Below are 22,522 nucleotides of genomic sequence, written 5' to 3'. Positions count from 1 at the left end.
CAAGTAGCTGGGACTACAGGCGTACGCCACCATGCCCAGCTAATTTTTGTATTTTTATTAAAGGCAGGGTTTCATAGTATTGGCCAGGCTGGTCTCAAACTCCTGACCTCGTGATCTGCCTACCTTGGCCTCCCAAACTGCTGGGATTACAGGCGTGAGCCACCACATCCAGCCCTTTATTACTTTTAAAAACTTACAGTAAACTTCACTCCCATTGTTGTCCAGTTCTATGATACTTCACACATGCATAGAGTCTTGTAATCACCACCACAAACAGGATACAAAACAATTTCAGTATCTAATAGAATTCCTTCATGCTGGCCTTTTGTAGTCAGTCAGTTTTCCTCCCATACTCTGGCAACCACTGGTCTGTTTTCTATTCCTATAGTTTTGCCTTTTCCAGACAGCCACACAAATGGAATCAGACAGTATAAATCTTTTGAGACTGGTATCTTTCACTTAGCATAAGGCATTCAATATTCATCTATACTGTTGAGTGTATTAGTAGCTCATTCCTTTTTATTGTTGAGTAGTATTCCATTATGTGGATGTACCACAGTTTGTTTATCCATTTATTTGTTGACGAATATTTGGGTAGTTTTCAGTTTGGTGCAATTCTGAATAATGCCACCATTATTACGTACAGATTTTCCTGTGAATGTGGGTTTTCATTTCTGAATAAGAAATACTGACAAATGATATTTCTGAGTCAAATGGTAAATGTATTTTTAATTTTGTAAGAAAATATCAGCCTTTTCTAGAGTGCCCATCCTGCACCATTTTGTATTCCAACCAGTCACATATGAGAGTTCCAGTTGCTCCACATCTTTCAGCACTTGGTATTATCAGAATTTCTTATACTTACCATTCTAATTGGTATATTAGAGGATATATCCAGAGGATAATGGTATCTCATTGTGGTTTTCAATCTGCATTTCTCTAATGACTAATGATGTTGAACAACTGTTCATATGTTTATTTCCCATGTATATATTTTCTTTCATGAAGTGCATATTCAAATCTTTTATTCATTTTAAAAAAATATATTGTTTTCTTATTGTTGAGTTTTGAGAGTTCTTTATATACTCTGGGCACAAATTCTTTTTCAGATATGTGATTTGCAAATATTTGACTTACCTTTTCATTTTCTGAGTGTCTTTCACAGAGCAAAAGTTTTTAATTAAATGAATTCTAGTTTATTTATTTATTGATACAGAGTTTTACTCTGTTGCCCAGGACTAGAGTGCAGTGGCATGATCTTGGCTCACTGCAACCTCTGCTGCTCAAGTTCAAGCGATTCTTCTGCCTCAGCCTCCCATGTAGCTGGGATTACAGGTGCCTGCCATCGTACCTGGCTAATTTTTGTAGTTTTAATGGAGATGGGGTTTCACCACCTTGGCCAGGTTGGTCTTGAACTCCTGGCCTTCATGATCCACCTGCCTCAACCTCCCAAAATGCTTGGATTACAGGTGTGAGTCACCATGCCTGGTCTAGTTTATCTTTTTCTAAATCTTGTTTTGTGAGCCAAAATCACAGTAGATTTTCTCTTATATTTTTACACTTATAAAAATAATACTTTTATAGCTTTAAAAATTTACATTTAGTTCTATGGTTCATTTACAGTTAAATTTTGTATATTATGTGACATATAGGTTGAGATTCAAACTTTGCATATGAATATACAGTTGTTCCAGCACTATCTGTTGAAGTGTTTTCATAACTTTGTCAAAACTTTGAACACTTAATTCACTAAAGAAGATAGATGACAAATAAGCATATTAAAAAATCTTTAACATTCAGAAAAGATCATCAATATTTGAAAAATGAAAATTAAAACCATGAGTTACCACCACACATCTTTTAGACTGGCTAAAAAGACTAACCATACTAAGTGTTGGTAAGGGTGTAATGAAGCTGGAACAATCATACACTTCTGATGAGCATGTAAGATGATACAACCACTTTGGAAAACAGTTTGCCAGTTTCTTTAAAAGTTAAACACATAGGCCGGGCGCACAGTGGCTCACGCCTGTAATCCCAGCACTTTGGGAGGCTGAGGCGGGTGGATCACGAGGTCAGGAGATGGAGACCATCCTGGCTAATGTGATAAAACCCCGTCTCTACTAAAAATACAAAAAAAATAGCTGGGCATGGTGGCAGGCACCTGTAGTCCCAGCTACTCGGGAGGCTGAGGCAGGAGAATGGCATGAACCTGGGAGGCAGAGCATGCAGTGAGCCAAGATAGTGCCACTGCACTCCAGCCTGGGCAAAACAGCGAGACCCCATCTCAAAAAAAAAAAAAAAAGTTAAACACATAGTTACCATATGATCCAGCCATTCCAACTCCTAGATATTTATCTAAGAGAAATGAAAGCATATGTCCATACAAGACTTGTACATGAATGTTATATCAGGTTTATTTGTAATAGCCAAAACAGCATACCCCTGAATGCCCATCAACAAGTGAATAGATAAGCAAAATATGGTACATGAATACGATGGAATACCTCAGAGCAATAAAAAAGAATGGACTATTAATACATGCTACAACATGGATGATTCTCAAAAGAATCATCAGAAAGCAAGACGAACAAGTACATTTTATATGATTTCATTAATATAAAGTTTCAAGGAATATAAACAAATATAAATGATATAAAGCAGATCAGTGATTGCCAGGAGATGAGGTGGAGAAGTAGAGTGGGGAGGAAAGAAGGGATTACTAAAGGACACAAACTTTTGGGGATAATGTATATGTTTATTATTTTGATTGGGCTGATGGTTTTACAGATGTATACATATGTCAAAATGTATCAGTCTTTATACTATAAATATGTACGGTTTCTTGTAAGTCAGTTATACCTCAATGAAACTCCTTAAAATTACCATATTTTATGAATTTATTTCTAGAATCTCTATTGTGTTTTATTGATCTCTGTATCTATCCTCTAGTCAATACTATACTGTTATGATCACTGTGGTTTTATTTTATAGTATGTCTTTTTTTTTTTTTGAGACGAGTCTCGGAGTCTCGCTCTGCCGCCCAGGCTGGAGTGCAGTGGCGCGATCTCGATTCACTGCAAGCTCCGCCTCCTGGGTTCACGCCATTCTCCTGCCTCAGGCTCCTGAGTAGCTGGGACTACAGGCGCCCGCCACCACACCTGGCTAATTTTTTGTATTTTTAGTAGAGACGGGGTTTCACCGTGTTAGCCAGGATTGTCTAGATCTCCTGACCTCGTGATCCGCCTACTTCCGCCTCCCAAAGTGCTGGGATTACAGGCGTGAGCCACCGTGCCCGGCCAATAACTCTTCTAAAGCATGAACAGGATATCTCCTCATTTTTTAGGTCTTTGGTGATTTGTAGTTTTTAGCACATTGATCCTGCACATATACTTTGTTAGAGTTATGGCTGAGTATATCATGCTTTTTGGAGTTATTATAAATGTCATGAGCCACCCTGCCCGGTCTGTTTACTTTTCAACAGCATGTTATATTGTAATAAAGATAATTTTTTGAAAGATGGAAAAACAAGCACCTAAATTCAGTTACCAAGCTCAAGTGATTATGGGCTATTTATATAATTTTAAAAATGTTATTATATAATGGTTAGTAATCATTTTATGACTTCTAATTTCATAATTATATGAGATATAATTTATATAACTATAATTACCATTAAAATGTCAAGTTATATATTATTTATAAGTTTATAATTTATAGAATATAATTTTTATGAATTGTAAATTTATTTAAGGCAGTTTTTTAAAACCCTGTCTGACCCTTAGAGATGCATACTTAACATATATAGGGATGAAATGAATGATGGCTGGGATTTGTTTTAAAACACCTTAGCAAAAAAAAAAAGAAAGCGAGACAGATAGGAAAAGGGACAACAAAAGTAAATGTAGAAAAAATTGGTAACTGTTGAATCTAGGGAACGTACTAGAGTTCACAATATTCTCCATTTTTATGTCCTTGAAAATTTTTCATAATAAAAATTAAAAATAGCTCTGCACTCCTACCTACTGTCATTCTCTACCCCTTTATATGGTTTTATTTTTTCCAAACGATTGTCTGAAATTATCTCATTTACTTGTATATTGCCTGCCTCCCCCCAGAAGAATATAAGCACAATAAACACAGGATGTACCTGAGTCTTATTCATTCCTCTTTTCCTAGCAACTCAAACAGTTCCTGGCAGGGAGCAGATGTTCAATTAATTTTACCAGCACATTACAAGTAACATGATTTTTCAAACAGGTAGTGTGCTGTAGTTCATGGGTAATTTATTTTTGATGTTTTTTAAACAATAAGATCTTAGTACAGCTCTACTTTTTGTCCCAAAGGGATCTCGGCTTTTTACATAAGTGACCCAGCTCTTTTCTCCTTGCATGGACAGCATGATTTGGATTGATGCAGAGACAAAATCCCCTCCAGAGTTCTTCACAATCGTTTCATGACCCCAAATCTGGTTATTTGCCAATCAGTAAAGGCTACAAGGCCCAGCACTTTAATTTGACCAACTGTAAAGTTCCCCTGTGAGGTTGTTATTTTTTAAGAACTTGGAGGTTTTATAGCCTCAATCTTCCTTTAATTGTTTTAAGGCTATACTAAATGAACAACAGATGTTGCACTCCATAAATCTGTGATTACCAGCTTCTGATCGGTTCTTAATGTCAAAGTCTTCTTCTTCCTCTTGTGAAGACTCGTCTCAAAAAAAAAAAGTGAAACTGATGTATTAGTCTGTCTTGTTTATTTTCTTTCTCATTTCCTTTTTTTTTTTTTTTTTTTTTTTTTAGATGGAGTCTCGCTCTGTCCCCCAGGCTGGAGTGCAGTGTCGCAATCTTGGCTCACTGCAACCACCACCTCCCGGGTTCAAGCGATTCTCCTGCCTCAACCTCCTGAGTAGCTGGGATTACAGGCACCTGCCACCACACCTGGCTAATTTTTGTATTTTCAGTAGAGAAGAGGTTTCACCATGTTGGCCAGGTTGATCTCGAACTCCTGACCTCAGGTGATCCACCCTCCTCGGCCTCCCAAAGTGCTGGGATTACAGGCGTAAGCCACTGCACCCAGCCTTGTTTATTTTCTTTTATTTACTGTGGGTTTGTAGACTTATGGTGTTAGAAGAATAACTTTTGTATAAAGAAAATATGTATTCATATTCGTAACAGTTGCTATATGTTCTTCACTGAAGTCTGAAGTCATGGCCGACTTAACACACGACAGACTCGACTATATGTTTTTCTTTTTCTGTGAGGGGGGACCGAGTCTCACTCTTGTTGCCAGGCTGGAGTGCAGCGGTGCAATCTCAGCTCAATGCAACCTCTGCCTGCTGGGTTCAAGTGATTCTCCTGCCTCAGCCTCCTGAGTAGCTGGGATTACAGGTGCCTGCCACCACGCCTGGCTAAGTTTTGTATTTTTAGTAGAGACAGGGTTTCACCATGTTGGCCAGGCTGGTTTTGAACTCCTGACCTCAGGTGATCCGCACCTGCCTCGATCACATTTCTATAATTGAAATCATCTGGGCCGGGCACGGTGGCTCACGCCTGTAATCCTAGCACTTTGGGAGGCCGAGGCAGGTGGATCACAAGGTCAGGAGATCGAGACCATCCTGGCTAACACGGTGAAACCCTGTCTCTACTAAAAAAGACAAAAAAATTAGCCGGGTGTGGTGGCGGGTGCCTGTAGTCCCAGCTACTTGGGAGGCTGAGACAGGAGAATGGCGTGAATCCAGAAGGCGGAGCTTGCAGTGAGCTGAGATCGCACCACTGCACTCCAGCCTGGGCAACCCAGCAAGACTCTGTCTCAAAAAAAAAAAAAAAATCATCTGGGCACTTGTTGATTGAGTTGGCCCATCAAAGTGTATTCCAGTGGCTTCAGGATGGGACCATCACTCTCATTTTACACATAAGAGAGGCAATATAGGAGGTCTCTTGGGTCCTGACTTCTGAAGGTCCCTACTGGCCTTTGGCCACCACTCTTATTAACCAAGCTCTTCCCATTCATCCCAGGAGCTCACTCATTTTTTTCAGATGCATCGGGGGGTCAGAGCTCAAGAGTTCTCATCCCAGATTTTATCATGCTGAATATGCTTTTCCATAGCTTACCATGAGACCTACAGCTACCCCAAGGTGTATTCCAGAGCTGGAGTATTTCAGGACAAGGAGAAGTTGCCAAACAGTGTTGAATTATAGAGCCCTTAGGATTTACATGCTCTGCAAGAGAGTAGGCTTGGATATTTGGAAATGATGAATTTATATTACACCCTGCAATATTTTTAAGGCCAGGAAGAATCATTTTTATTCTGTACCTCTTCAACAAATATTTTCTGAGATTTTCCCATCGACCCGGCACTGTAAGATGTGTGGAGATACATGGTCTCTTACCTCATTGTTCATAATTCAGCAAGGAAATGATGCATAAACAACCGGTTAAAATGCAGAGGGAGGAGTGTGCTAGATTAGTCTTTCCCATCCTGCCTACTTAGGATGGGTTTACGTCTGGGAGCTTTAGTGATGGTATATTTTTGGAAGCAATTTCTTTATGGTAGGATGGTGTCATGCTTTCCACGTATCATCCTTTAATTCCTTACAAAAAACCTCATGTTGTAGGCATTATCATCCTTATTTTACAAGTGAGGGAACTGAAGCTTAGAGAGGTGAGACAGGCCTGAGAGTTCTGCAAGTGGCAACGCTGGAATTTCAATTGGCCTTTCTTGTTCCCCGACCACAGGAGCATATCCTAGCTCGGAGCAGGTGCCAGGCTATCATGTTTAGATAAAGCTATGTCCCTGTTGGACACTAGAGGGCACCGAGATAGCAAAACAATGGGAGGAATTTGCCTCCGGCTACCACTTTGAACAACCATAACAAATTGAACTTCCCAAATTCATCTTTGAAGGCGAGTTAACTGTAAATACAGCATTGGGAAGGCAGGTCTGCACCTACTGTACTCTCCAGTTACAGGTAAGGAAAAGGATCACCTAGGATTTATCTTTCATCCAAAAAGCACTTCAACCTCCTGCTGCTTTTACCCATAGTAGTTGCTCAGAAATCTTGGTGAAAAAAAAATTTTTTTTTGAGACGGAGTCTCACTCTGTCGCCCAGGCTGCAGTGCAGTGGTACGATCTCGGCTCACTGCAAGCTCCGCCTCCCGGGTTCACGCCATTCTCCTGCCTCAGCCTCCCGAGTAGCTGGGACTACAGGCGCCCGCCACCACGTCCGGCTAATTTTTTGTATTTTTTTTTTTTTCAGTAGAGATGGGGTTTCACCGTGTTAGGCAGGATGGTCTCGATTTCCTGACCTCGTGATCCGCCCGCCTCGGCCTAGCAAAGTGCTGGGATTACAGGCGTGAGCCACCGCGCCCGGCCAAAATCTTTGTGAAATTGAACTCAATATCTGCCTGCCATCACAAGGCACATATCTAGCTGGCTTCTGCTCATCCCACAGCTGATTCCAAATCTGGGGTGTTGTGCAAACAGCTGCTCAACTGGACATTGGTCCAAATGAAGGTAGCTTGGTTCACCAATGGGCTGTCTACACACTCCAGATGTATCTCCCACTGACCCAGAATGAATCGCAAAGGACTGATGCAATCAACATGACTGTCATCCTGAGGGATGCTTCATGAGGATGAAGTACTAAGATTGTCATTTACAGGATTATTATTATTATTTGAGAGGGAGTTTCGCTTTTGTCCCCCAGGCTGGAGTGCAGTGGTGAGATCTTGGCTTACTGTAATCTCTGCCTCCCAGTTTCAAGTGATTCTCGTGTCTCAGCCCCCCAAGTATAGGCGCATGCCACCATGCCTGGCTAATTTTTTGCATTTTTCAGTAGAGATGGGATTTCACCCCGTTGACCAAGCTGGTTTCAAACTTCTGACTTCAGGTGATCTACCTGCCTCGGCCTCCCGAAGTGCTGGGATTGCAGGTGTGAGCCACCACGCCTGGCCCAGGATTATTTTTTCATTACGGGAACTAGCACTCACCAGGATCTATGTCAGTGTTAGGAATAAAAAGTCAACATTCCTTGTTGATTCAATCCTTTCTTCCTTAGATCTTTGCTGTTAGTTTCTAGGTAGCTTTTCTGTCATGTTTACAACTTGCAAGGAGTAGAGTATATGGATGAAAATTACTGGGGAAAGCTAGCTCACATTTTACGGCAAAAGTATTTAAAAATAATCGCTGAACAATATGTCTTCAATGAGTACTTGCTCATGTGTCTGTCTTGTGTGGCAGAAACCAAACAGAGCCTTTTTCAACCCAGCCACACCCTGGAGTGATGCAATAGTAAATGAGACACAGGCATGGTCACATATTTGGGATATGAAGCAGGCCTGCCAGCTCAGGAAGTTACCCCAGAGTCGGACGGGTGGTGGATCAAGGAGGAATGTTCAGAGAGCCTTCCCCACAAAGCACACAGCACAGCAGGGCATAACAGGCAGTTGGGCTCTTTTTCTCTGTACAGGAAGCGGCAGACAGCAATTTTTTATTTTTATTTTTTGAAATAAGGAAGTTATGTGACCAGAACCCTATTTTAGTAAGATAGGTTTGGTAGCATGATGGCGGATAAGTTAACGCAGAGGCTTAGAGACAGAGAGACCTTGGGAGGAGGGTATGTGGAACTAAGTAAGCAGTGGGGGAGAAGGGAGCATGTAAGAAATATTTCAGAGCCAAAAATGGAAGTTCTAGATTGTTGATTGAATACGGGAGATTTGGAAGGGAAAAGTATAAATATGGTAGCCTCACGTTCTTTGAGCATTTACCATGGGCAAATTACTAAGCATTTTACAGGCATTGACTCATTTAATTTTTTTTTTTTTTTGAAATGGAGTCTCACTTTGTCATCCAGGTTGGAGTGTAGTGGCTTGATATCAGCTCGCTGCAAACTCTGCCTCCCAGGTCCAAGCGATTCTCTTGCCTTAGCCTCCTGAGTAGCTGGGACTACAAGCACGCACCACCAGGCCCGGCTAATTTTTGTATTTTTACTAGAGTCAGAGTTTCACCATGTTGGTCAGTCTGGTCTTGAACTGCTGACCTCAAGTGATCCACCCGCCTCGGCCTCCCAAAGTGCTGGGATTACAAGCATGAGCCACCACGCCCGGCCTGACTCATTTAATTCTAACTGAATTGTATGAAATAGGAATTATTATTATCTACTATTATTATCTATTATTTATTGGAGAGGAAACTGAGACATAGGGAGGCTCAGTCGTTAGTCAGAGGTCACTTGGTCTTCAGAACCTGCATTCTTCACATATTCCACATGGCCTCGTCTCCAGTCTGGGTGACACGGGAGATGGTGATGCCACTGGCTGAGATGGGGAAGTCAAGAGAAGGAGCAGATGGGCATGTGTATGGAGCGGGAGGGAGGGCGGACAAGGTAGTGTTCTGGATATGTGTAGCTTGTAGATGTTCTGCCAGCACCTCAAGTGGAGATGGTCAGCAGGCCTCGTGTCCTAGCGTGGAGAGGGAACTGGTTTTCATTAAAAACAATGAAACATCTGTAAAAATACCGTTGGCTGAGTTTCTCAGTCAAGCTATTTAAGAAAAGTTGGCTATGCTAACAAACAGGAAGCCCATGCCCCAGCTGAAGATTTGGCCAGAGAGTTAAAAGGAGCAGGTTCATCAACAAAGTGCTCAGACCCCTGGAACACCTACAAGAGACCAGGACTAAGCCTTGAAAAAGGAGGAGGGGAAAAAAAAAAAAAGAAAGAAAAAGGAGGAGGGAATTAATGTGCTCCTCATTCCAGTGGGCGAGAGCTTTCCAATGCTGCCTGCCTGTTAGAATCACCTAGAAGTTTTTCATTTTTAAATTTTCTTTTGAGACGGACTTTTGCTCTCGTTGCCTAGGCTGGAGTTCAATGGCACAATCTCGGCTCACTGCAACCTCTGCCTCCCAGGTTCAAGTGATTCTCCTGCTTCAGTGTCCAAAGTAGCTGGGATTACAGGCCCACACCACCACGCCTGGCTAATTTTTGTATTTTTCTTTTTTTTGAGACAGAGTCTTGCTCTGTCGCCCAGGCTGGAGTGCAGTGGCACGATCTCGGCTCACTGCAAGCTCCACCTCTGGGGTTCAAGCCATTCACCTGCCTCAGCCTCCTGAGTAGCTGGGGCTACAGGCGCGCACCACCACGCCCAGCTACTTTTTTTGTTTGTTTTAGTAGAGACGGGGTTTCACTGTGTTAGCCAGGCTGGTCTCGAACTCCTGACCCCACGTGATCCACCCGCTTCGGCATTACAAAGTGCTGGGATTACAGGCGTGAGCCACCATGCCTGGCCGAGTTTTTTAATTTTTATTTTAATTTTATTTCACCCAGGCTGGAGTTCGGTGGGACTATCTCAGCTCACTGCACCTCTGCCTCCCGGGTTCAAGCAATTCTGCCTCAGCCTCCTGAGTAGCTGGGATTACAGGCAGGAATCACTAGGAGTTTTAAAAAATGCTCATGCCCTGGCCTCACCCCAGAACCAATTACATCAGAATATCTCAGGGATGGCCAGAGGCAGTTGGTTGTTTTCTTTTGTTTTGTCTGAGACAGGGTCTCACTCTGTCACCCAGGCTGGGTGCAGTGGCGTGATCTTGGCTCACTGCAGCCTTGACCTCCTGGGCTCAAGCGAGCCTCCCACCCCAGTCTCCCTAGCAGCTGGGACTACAGGCAAACATCACCACACCCAACTAATTTTTTATCTTTGTAGAGCCATGGTCTTGCTAGGCGGCCCAGGCTGCCTCAAACTCCTGGTCTCAAGTGACTCTAAAGTGCTGGGATTACAGGCATGAGCCACCATGCCTGGCCCATAGGCAGGTTTTTTTTTTTTTTTGAGACAGAGTCTCATTCTGTTGTCCAGGCTGGAATGTAGTGTTGCGATCTCGGCTCACTGCAACCTCTGCCTCCCGGGTTCAAGCAATTATCCTGCCTCAGCCTCCCAAGTAGCTGGGATTACAGGTGCATTCCACCATGCCCGGCTAATTTTTTTGTATTTTTAGTAGAGATGGGGTTTTACCACATTAGCCAGGATGGTCTCGATCTCCTGACCTCGTGATCTGCCCACCTCGGCCTCCCAAAGTGCTGGGATTACAGGCGTGAGCCACCGTGCCTGGCCCCATAGGCAGTTTTTAAAAGCTCTTTAGGTGACTCTCATGTGAGGCCAGGGTTAAGAATTGCAGCAAAAGGAGGCTTGTCTTTGGAGGTGATGATCAGAGAGCAGGATAAGTAGTGAGTAATGCGTACAAAGTACTTTTCCATTCAGAAAGCACTTGCACATATATGACCTTATTTAAGGAACATCTTATTGTTATTCACCGGTTTGTGGGAAAAACTGTGAACCAATAAAACAAATGACTTGCTGAAGGTCACAGTCGTTTAGTAGAAAAGCCACGACTCGACCTGAGATCTGCTGACCCCCACTGCAGTGTTCTTTTATAATGTCACACAGGGCAATGCGACCCAAGGAAGGCCAAGTTCATCTGTATTCACATGTAAAGGTGAGGGTGTAGATATTTTTGAAAGTAATTATGATCCATGAGGGTTAATCTAAAAATAGAGCTGTGGCTTGTGTAACAGGCATAATAGGGTGGAACAGCCTTGAATGTCACTGGCCAAGAAGAGCTGGTGAAGCCCAGATGGCCCGATGGCCAAGGAGCAGGTGGAGTGGCTGCAGGGAAGGAGCAGGCAGGAGGCGATGGGAGCAGAGTCAGGGAGGGAAGTATAGGGCGGGGCTGGAAGGGGCCCTGGCATTGCCCAAGGTCAGGAGGCCTGGCGGTCCAGACACAAGCCTTCAGGCACCTACAGCTGGTAGTGGTGGAAATGGCAAATCCAGGACATTCCTGGAGGAATTTGCCAGTTTATTGGAACTCTTCTGCATCTTAAAGGACACAGCACCTTACTATCCAGATGATAATCACCTGCTAATTTGTATAGACCTGTGTCATTTAGGATATACTATCTTTGTCCATTTTCACAAGTTTAGGGTGTTATTTTCTTACCTCAGCAGCTGCATGTGTGATACTGGCATAATAATACCTCATGATGGACACTGAGAGTAAGTGAAATGTGTCTAACCAAATGCCTAGCACATAGGAAGCAGCTGAATAAATATTAGCACCTTTTAATAGTGGATTGTTTTTTTGAATGTAGATAGTAAAGATCAGAAATGTTGACCACCACTTAGTGGTTAAACAATGTGGGCTCCAAAGCCAGACCACTAGTTTCAAGCCCAACTCTACCAATCTAGCTGTTCAGCCTTGGGCAAGTTAATTACCCAAGTGAAGTCTGTTTTTTTCTGGAATAAAATAGAGATAATACCTGAACATTTCTCTTGTACTTGTTGGGCAGATTAAATGAGATAATGCATGGAAAGCTGTTAGCATGGTCCCTGGCACCTAATCACTGTTCAATAATTATTAACAAGCTCTATTAGATCCTGCCAAATAGCCAGTGCATAAGCCAACACTGGAATCTAGGCCAGTGCTCTTTCTACTACACCAAGGCAGCTCCTGATGATAACAAACATGAACCCAAGTGAGAAGGGAAGAGAGCTAACATTTAGGGAGGGCCAGCGCATTCCAGACACGGACATCATGACAAAGCAATTCACAGGGAGATGATGAGGTTCATGGGGCTTAGTCACCTTCCCAAGATCACAAAATAGTGAGAGATGTGGGGGTCAAATGGACTGACCTCAAGTCCTGCAGCCTTTGTCCATCCAGTGGTTCTCTAGCGTGCATCAGAATCACCTGCAGGGCTTGTTAAAACCCAAATTCCAGACCTTTCTCCCAGACTTTCTAATTCAGTGGGCCTGGGGTCGGCCTGAGAATCTGGATTTCTAACAAGCTCCCAGGTAAGATCGATGCTGTGGGTCCTGGACTGTACACCCTCAGTATATGCCAAGCGGCCTTTGCTCAGTAAAATTCATCGTGATGAGACACCTCGCAGGCTGCCAGGAGCCCAAGGAGAACCCTGGGACTGCCCTGGGATATAGTGAGGAACCCTAAGTGCCCTGACTTGATCACTATGCATTATAAACATGTAACAAAGTTTCTCATGTAGCCCATAAATGTGTACAAATAAAAAAATGTTTAAATGTTCTCTTAAAGAAAAGAAAGATGTCTCTGCTCATCGCCTCAGGGCCTCATGACATACCACCCACAGCTCTGTCAGACAGGCACAGACTTCTGTCAGGCACAATCTATAACCTCAAAGTCAGCACTCCCAGTGGGGTGTTTTATTATTTATTTACTTGACAGGTAACATCGATTTGGTCCTATAAGACACCATGCTAAAGGCTTAACTACTTGTTGTTGTACAAGGTAACTCTCCTGGACTCTCAGGAAGCCCTTGCATGGCCTATCAAGGACAGCTCAGTCACTGAAGGGAAAAACTCCATACCAAAAAAGAGAGATGTTGCCAGAGTTTCCCAAGGGAACCTCCATCCCACAGCCCTTCAGGGCCATCACACTCACTCACATCAGCCATTATCAAAATAGTGGCCACGCTGGGAAGAACAGGTGTCCTAAACTACAAGGTGGTCTTCAAACCATGGCGTACCGGTTTATATATATTACAGATAGATAAATTAAGAGGTCTATATGTATACAAAATCTCTCAAAGAGGAATGAATTCCATTCTGTCATGCCAGATATTTGTCAGAAACTTGAAAACGAAGGTGGTTTTCAGTGGAGCTGGTATTAAAAATAGAAGGTATTTATACACAGGCCCTGCTTCTCTCATGGCCATGAAATCCTCTGGTGTTGTCAGGGCCCCTGGGCAACCTCAGCACCCCCACAGGTAACCCATCTGCAGTCTGCATCTTCCGGGAGAGCAGGGGACTCACACCGGGGCTTTTCTCCTGGGTCCCCATCTCGGCTTGGCGGCGCCTCCGGACCCAGGGGCTGCCAGAGGGAGTGACGCTGCTGTCAGAGGAATAATCCATACACTTGCGGAAGATCTCAGGGCTGGTGCTGCAGTTCAGTCTACCTTCCTCCGCCAGTGGGGACTTTCTGGAAACGCCTTTGCGTTGGGCCAAAGGGCTGCTCCAAGGACTTGTGCACGGGGAGGCATTTGGACTCAGAAAGAGATTCTGGTGGCCAGAAGGGCTGAGCTTGTTGGTGGCCATGTGCCGTCGGCCCGCCATAGGGGACGTGGGGTTGCTCTCGGGGTCAGAGGAGCTGTTGGCGGAAGACTCATCACCCATGTACTGAAGCTCCTCCACTCTCTTGTTCAGGGACTTGTTCAGGTGGATGCTCACAGGGGGCTCCTCGTCGTGATTTTTGTCTTTGGCAGGTTTCTTTTTGGGTGGCTTCATACCAATCAGGACAGCTTTCATGTTCTCTTTGCCCTGAGATTCTGTGATCATGAACTCATGGGCTTTGATGGCGGCTTCCACCTCCTCAAACTCCACGATGGCGCACTCCTGGGTCCCCACTTGGCTGTAGCGGCTGCTGATCCTCCGGATGTCAGGGGGCAGCTCTCTCCCAGGTTTGAGGATCCGCACTGATGAGATGACTCCAAAAGTCCCAAAAAGCTTGAGCAGGTGTTCCATCACCTTCTCCTGCACCCTTCCATTCTTCTGGGGGGTGGCCAGAGCCCACAGCTTAGGAGACAGGTAGAGATCATAGACCAGGAGCATCTTGCTGGGGAGGTTCTCGTTGGGGAACAGTGGGACAGGGGTGGTCCTCCTCACCTTCCGGTGGTCCTCATTCAACTCAAGGACCACTGAATACTTCAAGGCATGTGCTGTGGTTCTCCAGTCCCGTGTAAGGTGTTTCACCTGCAGAACAGAAAGCAAATCTGAAATAGTATCTAATGCCCTTGTCCATCCTGGTGTACACTATAAGCTCCCTCCCTCACTTCCCTATCCCTGTAACACCAGAATCCCTGTATTCTACTGTCTAGAATCGTATGTAGTATGTGTAAACACTCAAAAATCTAGTGAATGAATAAGTGAATGAAAACAAGTTCTACAATTTCAAACAAGGGCACCACAGCAGTGTTGTCCAACAGAACTCTCCATGAAAATGGAAATATTCTATTCTGTGCAAGTTTAGAGGTTAAATTGCAGGCTCTGGAACAAGGCTGTTGTATACACAAATCAAAGACCCACCTCTAGCTTGCAGTAAGACTTGGAAAGTTATTCAACCTCTTAGTGCCTCAACTTGCCCTGGAAAATGGAGATGTTAATAGTGCCATCTCAAAGAGCTGTCCTGAAGATTAAACGAATAAATATATACATGTACATATGTATGTACAGACACATACAAACTCATTTACATATAAAACAGAATAGTGTCTAGCTCACAGTGAGTACTCAATTATCATGTGCTATCATTATTTCAAATATTACGTGTCATCATTTTGATAGGATTTGGAGATTTTAACATTCAAATGCTTCTCTAAAGCAGTATTTCTGCATTTTCGCATTTGATACAGAGAAGGTTCCAAAAGATCTTTCACATTTTACTGCAATATCTCCTGAGAATGACATTGAACTATTTCAACTTGAAATTAAATCCAACTTGGGCCTCACTAAGAATGGTGAAATAATCCCTCCGTCCTCCTCTGTTGGTGGAAATTGTGTGTATCAATGTTGCAGTATATGAAAGCTATATTTGGCCGGGCGCGGTGGCTCAAGCCTGTAATCCCAGCACTTTGGGAGGCCGAGACAGGCGAATCACGAGGTCAGGAGATCGAGACCATCCTGGCTAACACGGTGAAACCCCGTCTCTACTAAAAAGTACAAAAAACTGGCCGGGCGAGGTGGCGGGCGCCTATAGTCCCAGCTACTCGGGAGGCTGAGGCAGGAGAATGGCGTAAACCCGGGAGGCGGAGCTTGCAGTGAGCTGAGATCCGACCACTGCACTCCAGCCTGGGTGACAGGGCGAGACTCCGTCTCAAAAAAAAAAAAAAGAAAGCTATATTTATACTGTAAAACAGTAATTTTCTAGAGGCCCACTTCCAGTGAAGGGAATGCCAGGGGGAATGAGTCATCCCAAAGAAATAGTGAAGGTGGGTGGGGTGGGTGACCTGAGCCCGTAATGGCGAGATCCCCCTAAGTCCTCTGAGAATAGGCCAACATAGCTGCTCAGCAAAAGAACTGGGAACTCCAGGTGCCTCTGAGCATAAAACAGGAACTTCATGAAATTCAAGAAGGAAAGGCTCACTCACTGGGCAGGATGGCGAAACCCTGGCAGACCCATGACTATACACAGGCTCCTAGAGAGATAGTACTGACCACTGTAGCCTGCAGCCTCTGGGTGAAATGGCTCAGACTTAGGCTACTAGAAGAACACGGGGCCAAGGGCACAGAGAAGAAGGCCCAGGCCAAGGGTCGGATTTCAGGTGGACAGAGTCGAGGAATCCAGAAAGGGTGAAGCTGATGACTGCAGGTGAGTGTGAGGCTGGGGGAAAGCCAGGCAGTGGCTCACTGTGGGGTGAAACATGGTGAAGCCTTCTCCAAAAACAGCTAGGGAGGGAGCACTTGGGAGATAAAAAGAAACAATTTCCTAAGCGTGAAGCTTGAGCTAGGAGCACCTGGGGAAAGCACAGCACTGCCTTACTCAGAGGGCTACAGAAGTCTGTGGGGGACCACATCTCATTGCAAGAGAAGCAGGCTCTGCAAAGACTGAATATCCCTCCTGAGCCAGAAGCAAGGTCCACTGGAAAATCTCGGTTACAGTCCGAGCATCCTAAGCCTGGGTCCGTGACCATTCATAAGGAAGGTCCAGGTAGCACCTGAGAAAAGGGACCGGGGAGCTTTCGTCCTTGTGCAATGACTAGAAGAACTCTAAGGTTTCAGAAACATTGTAATTTGCCTGTGTTTTTTACCTTTGTCATGTATGTTTCCCTTTTGTGATTAACAGGAAATCCTTCAGAATGAAAAGGATCTTTGCTTTGATTTTGGAGGTGTTAGGGAGTCTGTCTGTACTCTGCAGCCAGGTTTCAACAGAGAAGAACATTCCTAAATTGGTCCATAAGTGGCAGCTTAAAGAGGAAAGTAAAACAGGCTGACTCTCGGGGTCCCTGGGGAGGAACAAAGAGACGTGCGGGATGATTCCACTGGCTGCTTCATTTTGGAATCCCCCACAAACACTTTTCATATGAAGGCTTGCTCACTTTTCTCTGGCCATTAAAATACCCCTTCCATTCCCCTGTACCTAGAAAACTCCTACTCATCCTCCAAAATCCTATTTCAATGTCACCTTCTCTGGGAAGACTTCTCAAGTCTCCAGACAGGGTTAGTTGCTCTGATCAACTAGCACCCAACAATACTGTGTTCTCTTTTGTCCTACTGTATGTGGTCACATTGTAATCTTTCAGATCTCTCTCCTTTATTGGACTGCGAGCTTGTCAAGGACAGGGGGAGTACCATCTTCATTCTGTACCTCCTGCGCCTAGCACAGCACTCAGCAGAGACAATGAGTATATTTGATGAATGAATAAAGGAAAAAGAGTGAGAGGGCCAGGCAGAGTACACCAGTGGGTGAGGCAGGGAAGAGGTCCAACGAGAAAAGCTCTCCTCCAGTGCTCTCTGACAAAGTACACAGACAACTTGGCCGGGACCCACTTGTTACGCATCCTGTTATGCAACAGGCTGCGTGGTGCTTTTCCATTCTAGTAAATGCACTTCCCCCAAGGGAGACACAGAGTTCTTATTCCAACTAGTCTGTCAACTCTCTGAGAAGTAGACAGTACACAGCCCAAACACTGGATCTATATACGGCAGGGACAAGCAGTCTGCTGCCCAGATGGCAGCAATAATTACAAATCTCATCTCCCTATTGTATAGACTGAGGATGATGGCGTCACACAGGCAGAGCATTTGTGTCTTAGAGAAGGCTCATTTCTGATAGTGCTGGGTGCTCATTCTCTCCCTTTACTTATTCAACTTGACAAATGAAAAGCTTGGATTTCATATAATTTTAGGTCTGGCAGGTATCTCTCAAGGCCTTCGAGTCCCTCTGTCCTGGTACTGCATCCTCCTGGCCACCCACTTGCCTGGCAAAAGTGCCTGAACTTTACTAAGAACAAGTAATATTGTTTCATAACTGCTGCCAGCTGAGATTTGTCCCAATGCCCAGGACCCTTTTAATAGTGTGGGAGTATATTCCTAACAATTCTAAATCCCTTCTCCTAGCTATTTTTCTCTTTTTCAGGCACAGACTTAATTTTTAAAATTGTTCGTCATCAGGTTTCAAGGGAGTAAAAAAAAAATGTTTAGAACCACAACCCAAAACACACTTGAAATCCTTGAAGCAGCTTCTGAGAACCAAGCCTCACCTTTTTAAAGGACGTGAGTAGCTTAACGCTCACATATCCCAGCTTGTTCCTCCTCACGTGCTTTAGCAAAAAAGCGTCCTTCTCCAGGTTTTCATCTGAAAAGTAGAATTCGATCTGATCCACCAGTTTCTTGATCAACTCCTCGTCCGGGGGCTTCCACTCCTGCTCCAGGTCCTCACGCTCATTCTCGCCTCCACTTGCAGTGGTGCCACTGAGACCAGAAGGAGACACTGGGTGTTAGGGGTTGAACTGTGTCCCCCCAAAATTCATATGTTAAAGTCCTGACCCCCAGTACCTTGGAATATGATGTTATTTGGAAATGGGGGTCACTGCAGATGCAATTAATTAAGATAGGTCTTACTGGAGTAGGGTAGACCCCCTAATCCAACACAACTGGAGTCCTTATCAAAAGGGGAAATTTGAACACAGACATGCATACAGAGAGAACATCATGTGAAGGCGAAGGGAGACACTGGGGTGATGCAGCAAAACCCAAGGAACGCCAAAGACTGCCACTAGAAGTGAGGAAAGATGCCTGGAATGGATCCATTTCTAGTACTTTCAGAGGGCACTTGATTTCAGGCTTCAGGCCTCCAGAACCATGAAACAGTATATTTCTGTTGTTCTAAACCATCCAGCTCATGGTATTTTGTTACGGCAGCCCTAGATGATGACACTGGGTGACATGGTCACAAGAGGAGAGATTTGCCCCCAAACAGCTAAGAAGTCAATCTTTTGTTTCTAACAAGTATGGAGGATCATAAAAATAATAACTGGCCAGGCATCGTGGCTCCCATCTATAATCCCAGCACTTTGGGAGGCCAAGGCAGGCAGCCTGAGCCCAGGAGTTTGAGACCAGCCTGGACAACATAGTGGGACCCCTGCCACTACAAAAAACACAAAAATATTAGCCAGGTGTGGTGGTGCAGGCCTATAGTCCCAGCCACTTGGGAGGCTGAGGTGGGAGGAGAGCTTGAGCCCGGGAGGTCTAAGTCGCAGTGAGCCAAGATTGCACCACTGCACCTCAGACTGGTTGATAGAGTGAGACCCTGTCTCAAAATAAGAATAATTATTATTATAACAACACCCTCTGCTGACATGTATGTGGTGCTCTGCCACCATATGTTTTTCACATATGGCAAAATGTTTTTCACATATACTCTCTTATTCTTCCTCTTCTATCCACCCCCTCAAATCCTAGTTTCTAGAAGACAGTATAGCAGAGTCACTTGACCTTTCAGTAAGATCCTCCATATTTATTAAAGAAAAAAAGCTTGATTTCTTAGCTGGTTCAGGACAAGACCTGGAGTGCAGTGGTGCGATCTCCATGTGGATACATGATCACTGCCTCTCAGGAGTCACTGCAGTGGTGCGATCTCCATGTGGATACATGATCACTGCCTCTCAAGCCACCTGCCTTGGCCTCCCAAAGTGCTGGAATTACAGATGGGAGTGTAATTTCCTAGGGCTGCTGGCTCTAGGAGTCCTGACTTTAGAGTTAAGACTGCCTGGGTCCAAATGCTTGGTTCAGACTGAGTATCCCTTATCCAAAATGCCTGGGACCAGAAGTGTTTCAGATTTCCGATTTTTCCAGAGCTTGGAATATCTGCATATACGTAATGAGATAGCTCAAGGATGGGACCCAAGTCTAAACGCAAATTCATTTATGTATCATATACACCTTGTACAGATAACCTGAGGTAATCTTACACAATATTTTTAATAATTTTGAGCATGAAACAAAGTTTCTGAACCAGCGGAAAGCAAAGGTGTCACTGTCTCAGTTTTTAACCCATGTTAAATCTGTGGTGTCATGGTGGCTCAAAATGTTTCTGATTTTACAGCATTTCAGATTTTGGATTTTTTTATTAAGGATGTTCAACCTGTACCACTGTTTATTAGTTAAGTAAATTTAGGCAAGGAACTCCACTGCATCTCACTTCAGTTCCATCACCTGTAAACTGGGAATCATGATAGTCCCTACCTTCATGGGAGTGTTGTGAAGATTCAATGAATTAATACATGAAAATATCCAGAAGAGTGCCTAGCACACCCTTAAAGCTCAGTAGGCACAGATAAATTCCTTCACTCATTCATAAGAGGCAGATCTAGGATTTAAACTCAAATCCTCTGTCTCCAAATCCAGTATACATAATAGCTTATATGTTTTGCTAGGACCCTTCCTGCAATGGACTCTGGAAACAATCCCGTCACCGGGCCCTTCTTAATAAAGCCCACCACCACCAGCAGCGCCACCTGGGTAGACTTCCTCCTCTCCCTCTCCCTAAGAACATTAGGTGACGGGAACAAGCCAAAGCAATCCTGGACAGAGCTTCCTTAGGAAGGCTAATCTTTCATAAGGGGACTATAACAATTTCAAACCAATGACCATTTAGAGAATACTGATTATCCACATCATAACTGATGCCATTATTAGAAGTTACCAGAAAGTTGCAGGTAGGTAGTTATAGGAGTTGGTTTAGCAACTCAATGTCAGGACCAGTAATCTCAACAGGCCTATTACTGTGATCGCATAAAGCTGGAAAAGACACATACATATATGTCCTTCAACAAAATTTTCATTGGCTCTCAGCCTCACAAAGAAAAAAAAGAAAAGAAGCAACTGTGGAATACTCAAAATGAAGGAAAAAAATATTCTGGCAAGAGAGAACAAAGCAAATAAAGCTATTTAATAATTTTTCAAATTCAGAAATTATAATTAGTATAAAATATAGGCATTGGTTGATTAAAAATAAAGAGTTTTAGCTCTTTGCCTGTAGGCAGCCTGGGAATGGCTTTTAAAATACCTTATTGATGTCTCAAGGTAAATGCGGAGTGAAGAGGCCAGGCGCGGTGGCTCACACCTGTAACCCAGCACTTTGGGAGGCTGAGGGGGGTGGATCACTTGAGGTTAGAAGTTCAAGACCAGCCTGGCCAACATGGTGAAAGCCCATCTCTACTAAAAATACAAAAAAGTAGCTGGGTGTGGTGGTGCACGCCTGTAATCCCAGCTACTTGGGAGGCTGAGGCAGGAGAATCCCTTGAACTTGGGAGGTGGAGGTAGCAGTGAGCGGAAATCACACCACTGCACTCCAGTCTGCGTGACACAGTGAGACTGCCTCAAAAAAAAAAAAAAAAAAGTATAGTGAAGAAAATAACAGGTAGACTCAATTTTAAAGTTTTTTTTTTTTTAAGTCTTGTTAAAATGGGATGATAAAAATCAGGTATTAAGCTGACTCACCCAACATCCAATAGCAAACACTTTCTCAATTGCTTTCTTCTTCTTCTTCTTTTCTTTTTTTTTTTTTTTTTTGAGAAAGAGTCTCGCTTCGTTGCCCAGGCTGGAGTGCAGTGGCGGGATCTCGACTCACTGCAAGCTCTGCCTACTGAGCTCACACCATTCTCCTGCCTCAGCCTCCTGAGTAGATAGGACTACAGGCGCCCTCCACCACGCCCCGCTTCAATTGCTGTCTTTACTCTAGAGGCTATAAAAACTAAATGTTATGGCCGGTAATACTTAAGTGAAAATCTCTTGGCCCTGCCCCTTCCCCTTTTATCTTCTTTGAATGTGGATGTGATGGTTGAATCTGTAGCAGCCATTTTACTACCATAAGGAAAAGGCCAAGAGAATCAGCTTGGCCTGATTTGTTGACATTATTGGCCCTGACATTATTAAGTTGTTGAATAAGCTCTTATAACTATCTACCTGCAGATTTTTTATTATTACATGAGAAAGATCAAATCCAATTTGTTTAATTCACTTGTTGGGTTTTCTATTACTTAAACAGCCAAACACAATAGTAGCCTCAGCAACACTACATGGAGAAAAGAGGTCCTCAAAACATCCCGAAGGCAAAACATCAGTGGGACAACCAATAGGATGAAAAAGGAGATGCAAAAAGGACAGAACAAATTTCACTTTATTAGGGAAAGTTTACCCCCTAAACAGTAATTAAAACAGATGGGTTGAAGCCGGGCAAGGTGGCTCACGCCTGTAATCCCAGCACTTTGGGAGGCTGAGGCGGGTGGATCACCTGAGGTTAGGAGTTTGAGGCCAGCCTGGCAAACATGGTGAAACCCCACCTCTAACAAAAATATAAAAATTAGCTTGATGTGGTGGTGGTCACCTGTAATCCCAGCTACTTGGGAGGCTGAGGCAGGAGAATCGCTTGAACCCGGGGGATGGAGGTTGCAGTGAACCAGGATTGCACAACTGCACTCCAGCCTGGGTGACAAGAGCGAAACTCTG

The 22,522-nt window shown here is 44.0% G+C and overlaps 1 protein-coding gene across 4 annotated transcripts in view; it reads right to left on the bottom strand.

The window, feature by feature from the left end:
• Window positions 1–13,207: 13,207 nt before the first annotated feature.
• The window catches only part of LARP6 (La ribonucleoprotein 6, translational regulator), a 22,341-nt gene continuing 13,026 nt past the window's right edge, over window positions 13,208–22,522 (bottom strand). For 2 of the 4 annotated variants that reach the window (XM_030929763.1, XM_030929765.1), the window contains exons 2-3: window positions 18,274–18,484; window positions 13,208–14,767 (exon numbers count right to left, since the gene is read on the bottom strand). In XM_030929763.1, coding sequence (XP_030785623.1) covers window positions 13,703–14,767; window positions 18,274–18,484 — 1,276 coding nt within the window. In that variant the 3' untranslated portion in view covers window positions 13,208–13,702. Of the gene's footprint in view, window positions 14,768–16,821; window positions 16,943–18,273; window positions 18,485–22,522 lie in introns of those variants that run through there. The other 2 variants (XM_030929764.1, XM_030929766.1) reach the window with 2 other exon arrangements.

This window comes from Rhinopithecus roxellana, chromosome 5 (assembly GCF_007565055.1).
Source record: "Rhinopithecus roxellana isolate Shanxi Qingling chromosome 5, ASM756505v1, whole genome shotgun sequence".
In the NCBI taxonomy this organism is placed as follows: Eukaryota; Metazoa; Chordata; class Mammalia; order Primates; family Cercopithecidae; genus Rhinopithecus; species Rhinopithecus roxellana.
Note: the sequence above shows the minus strand (reverse complement) of the source record. Positions and strands in the feature narration are given on the sequence as shown.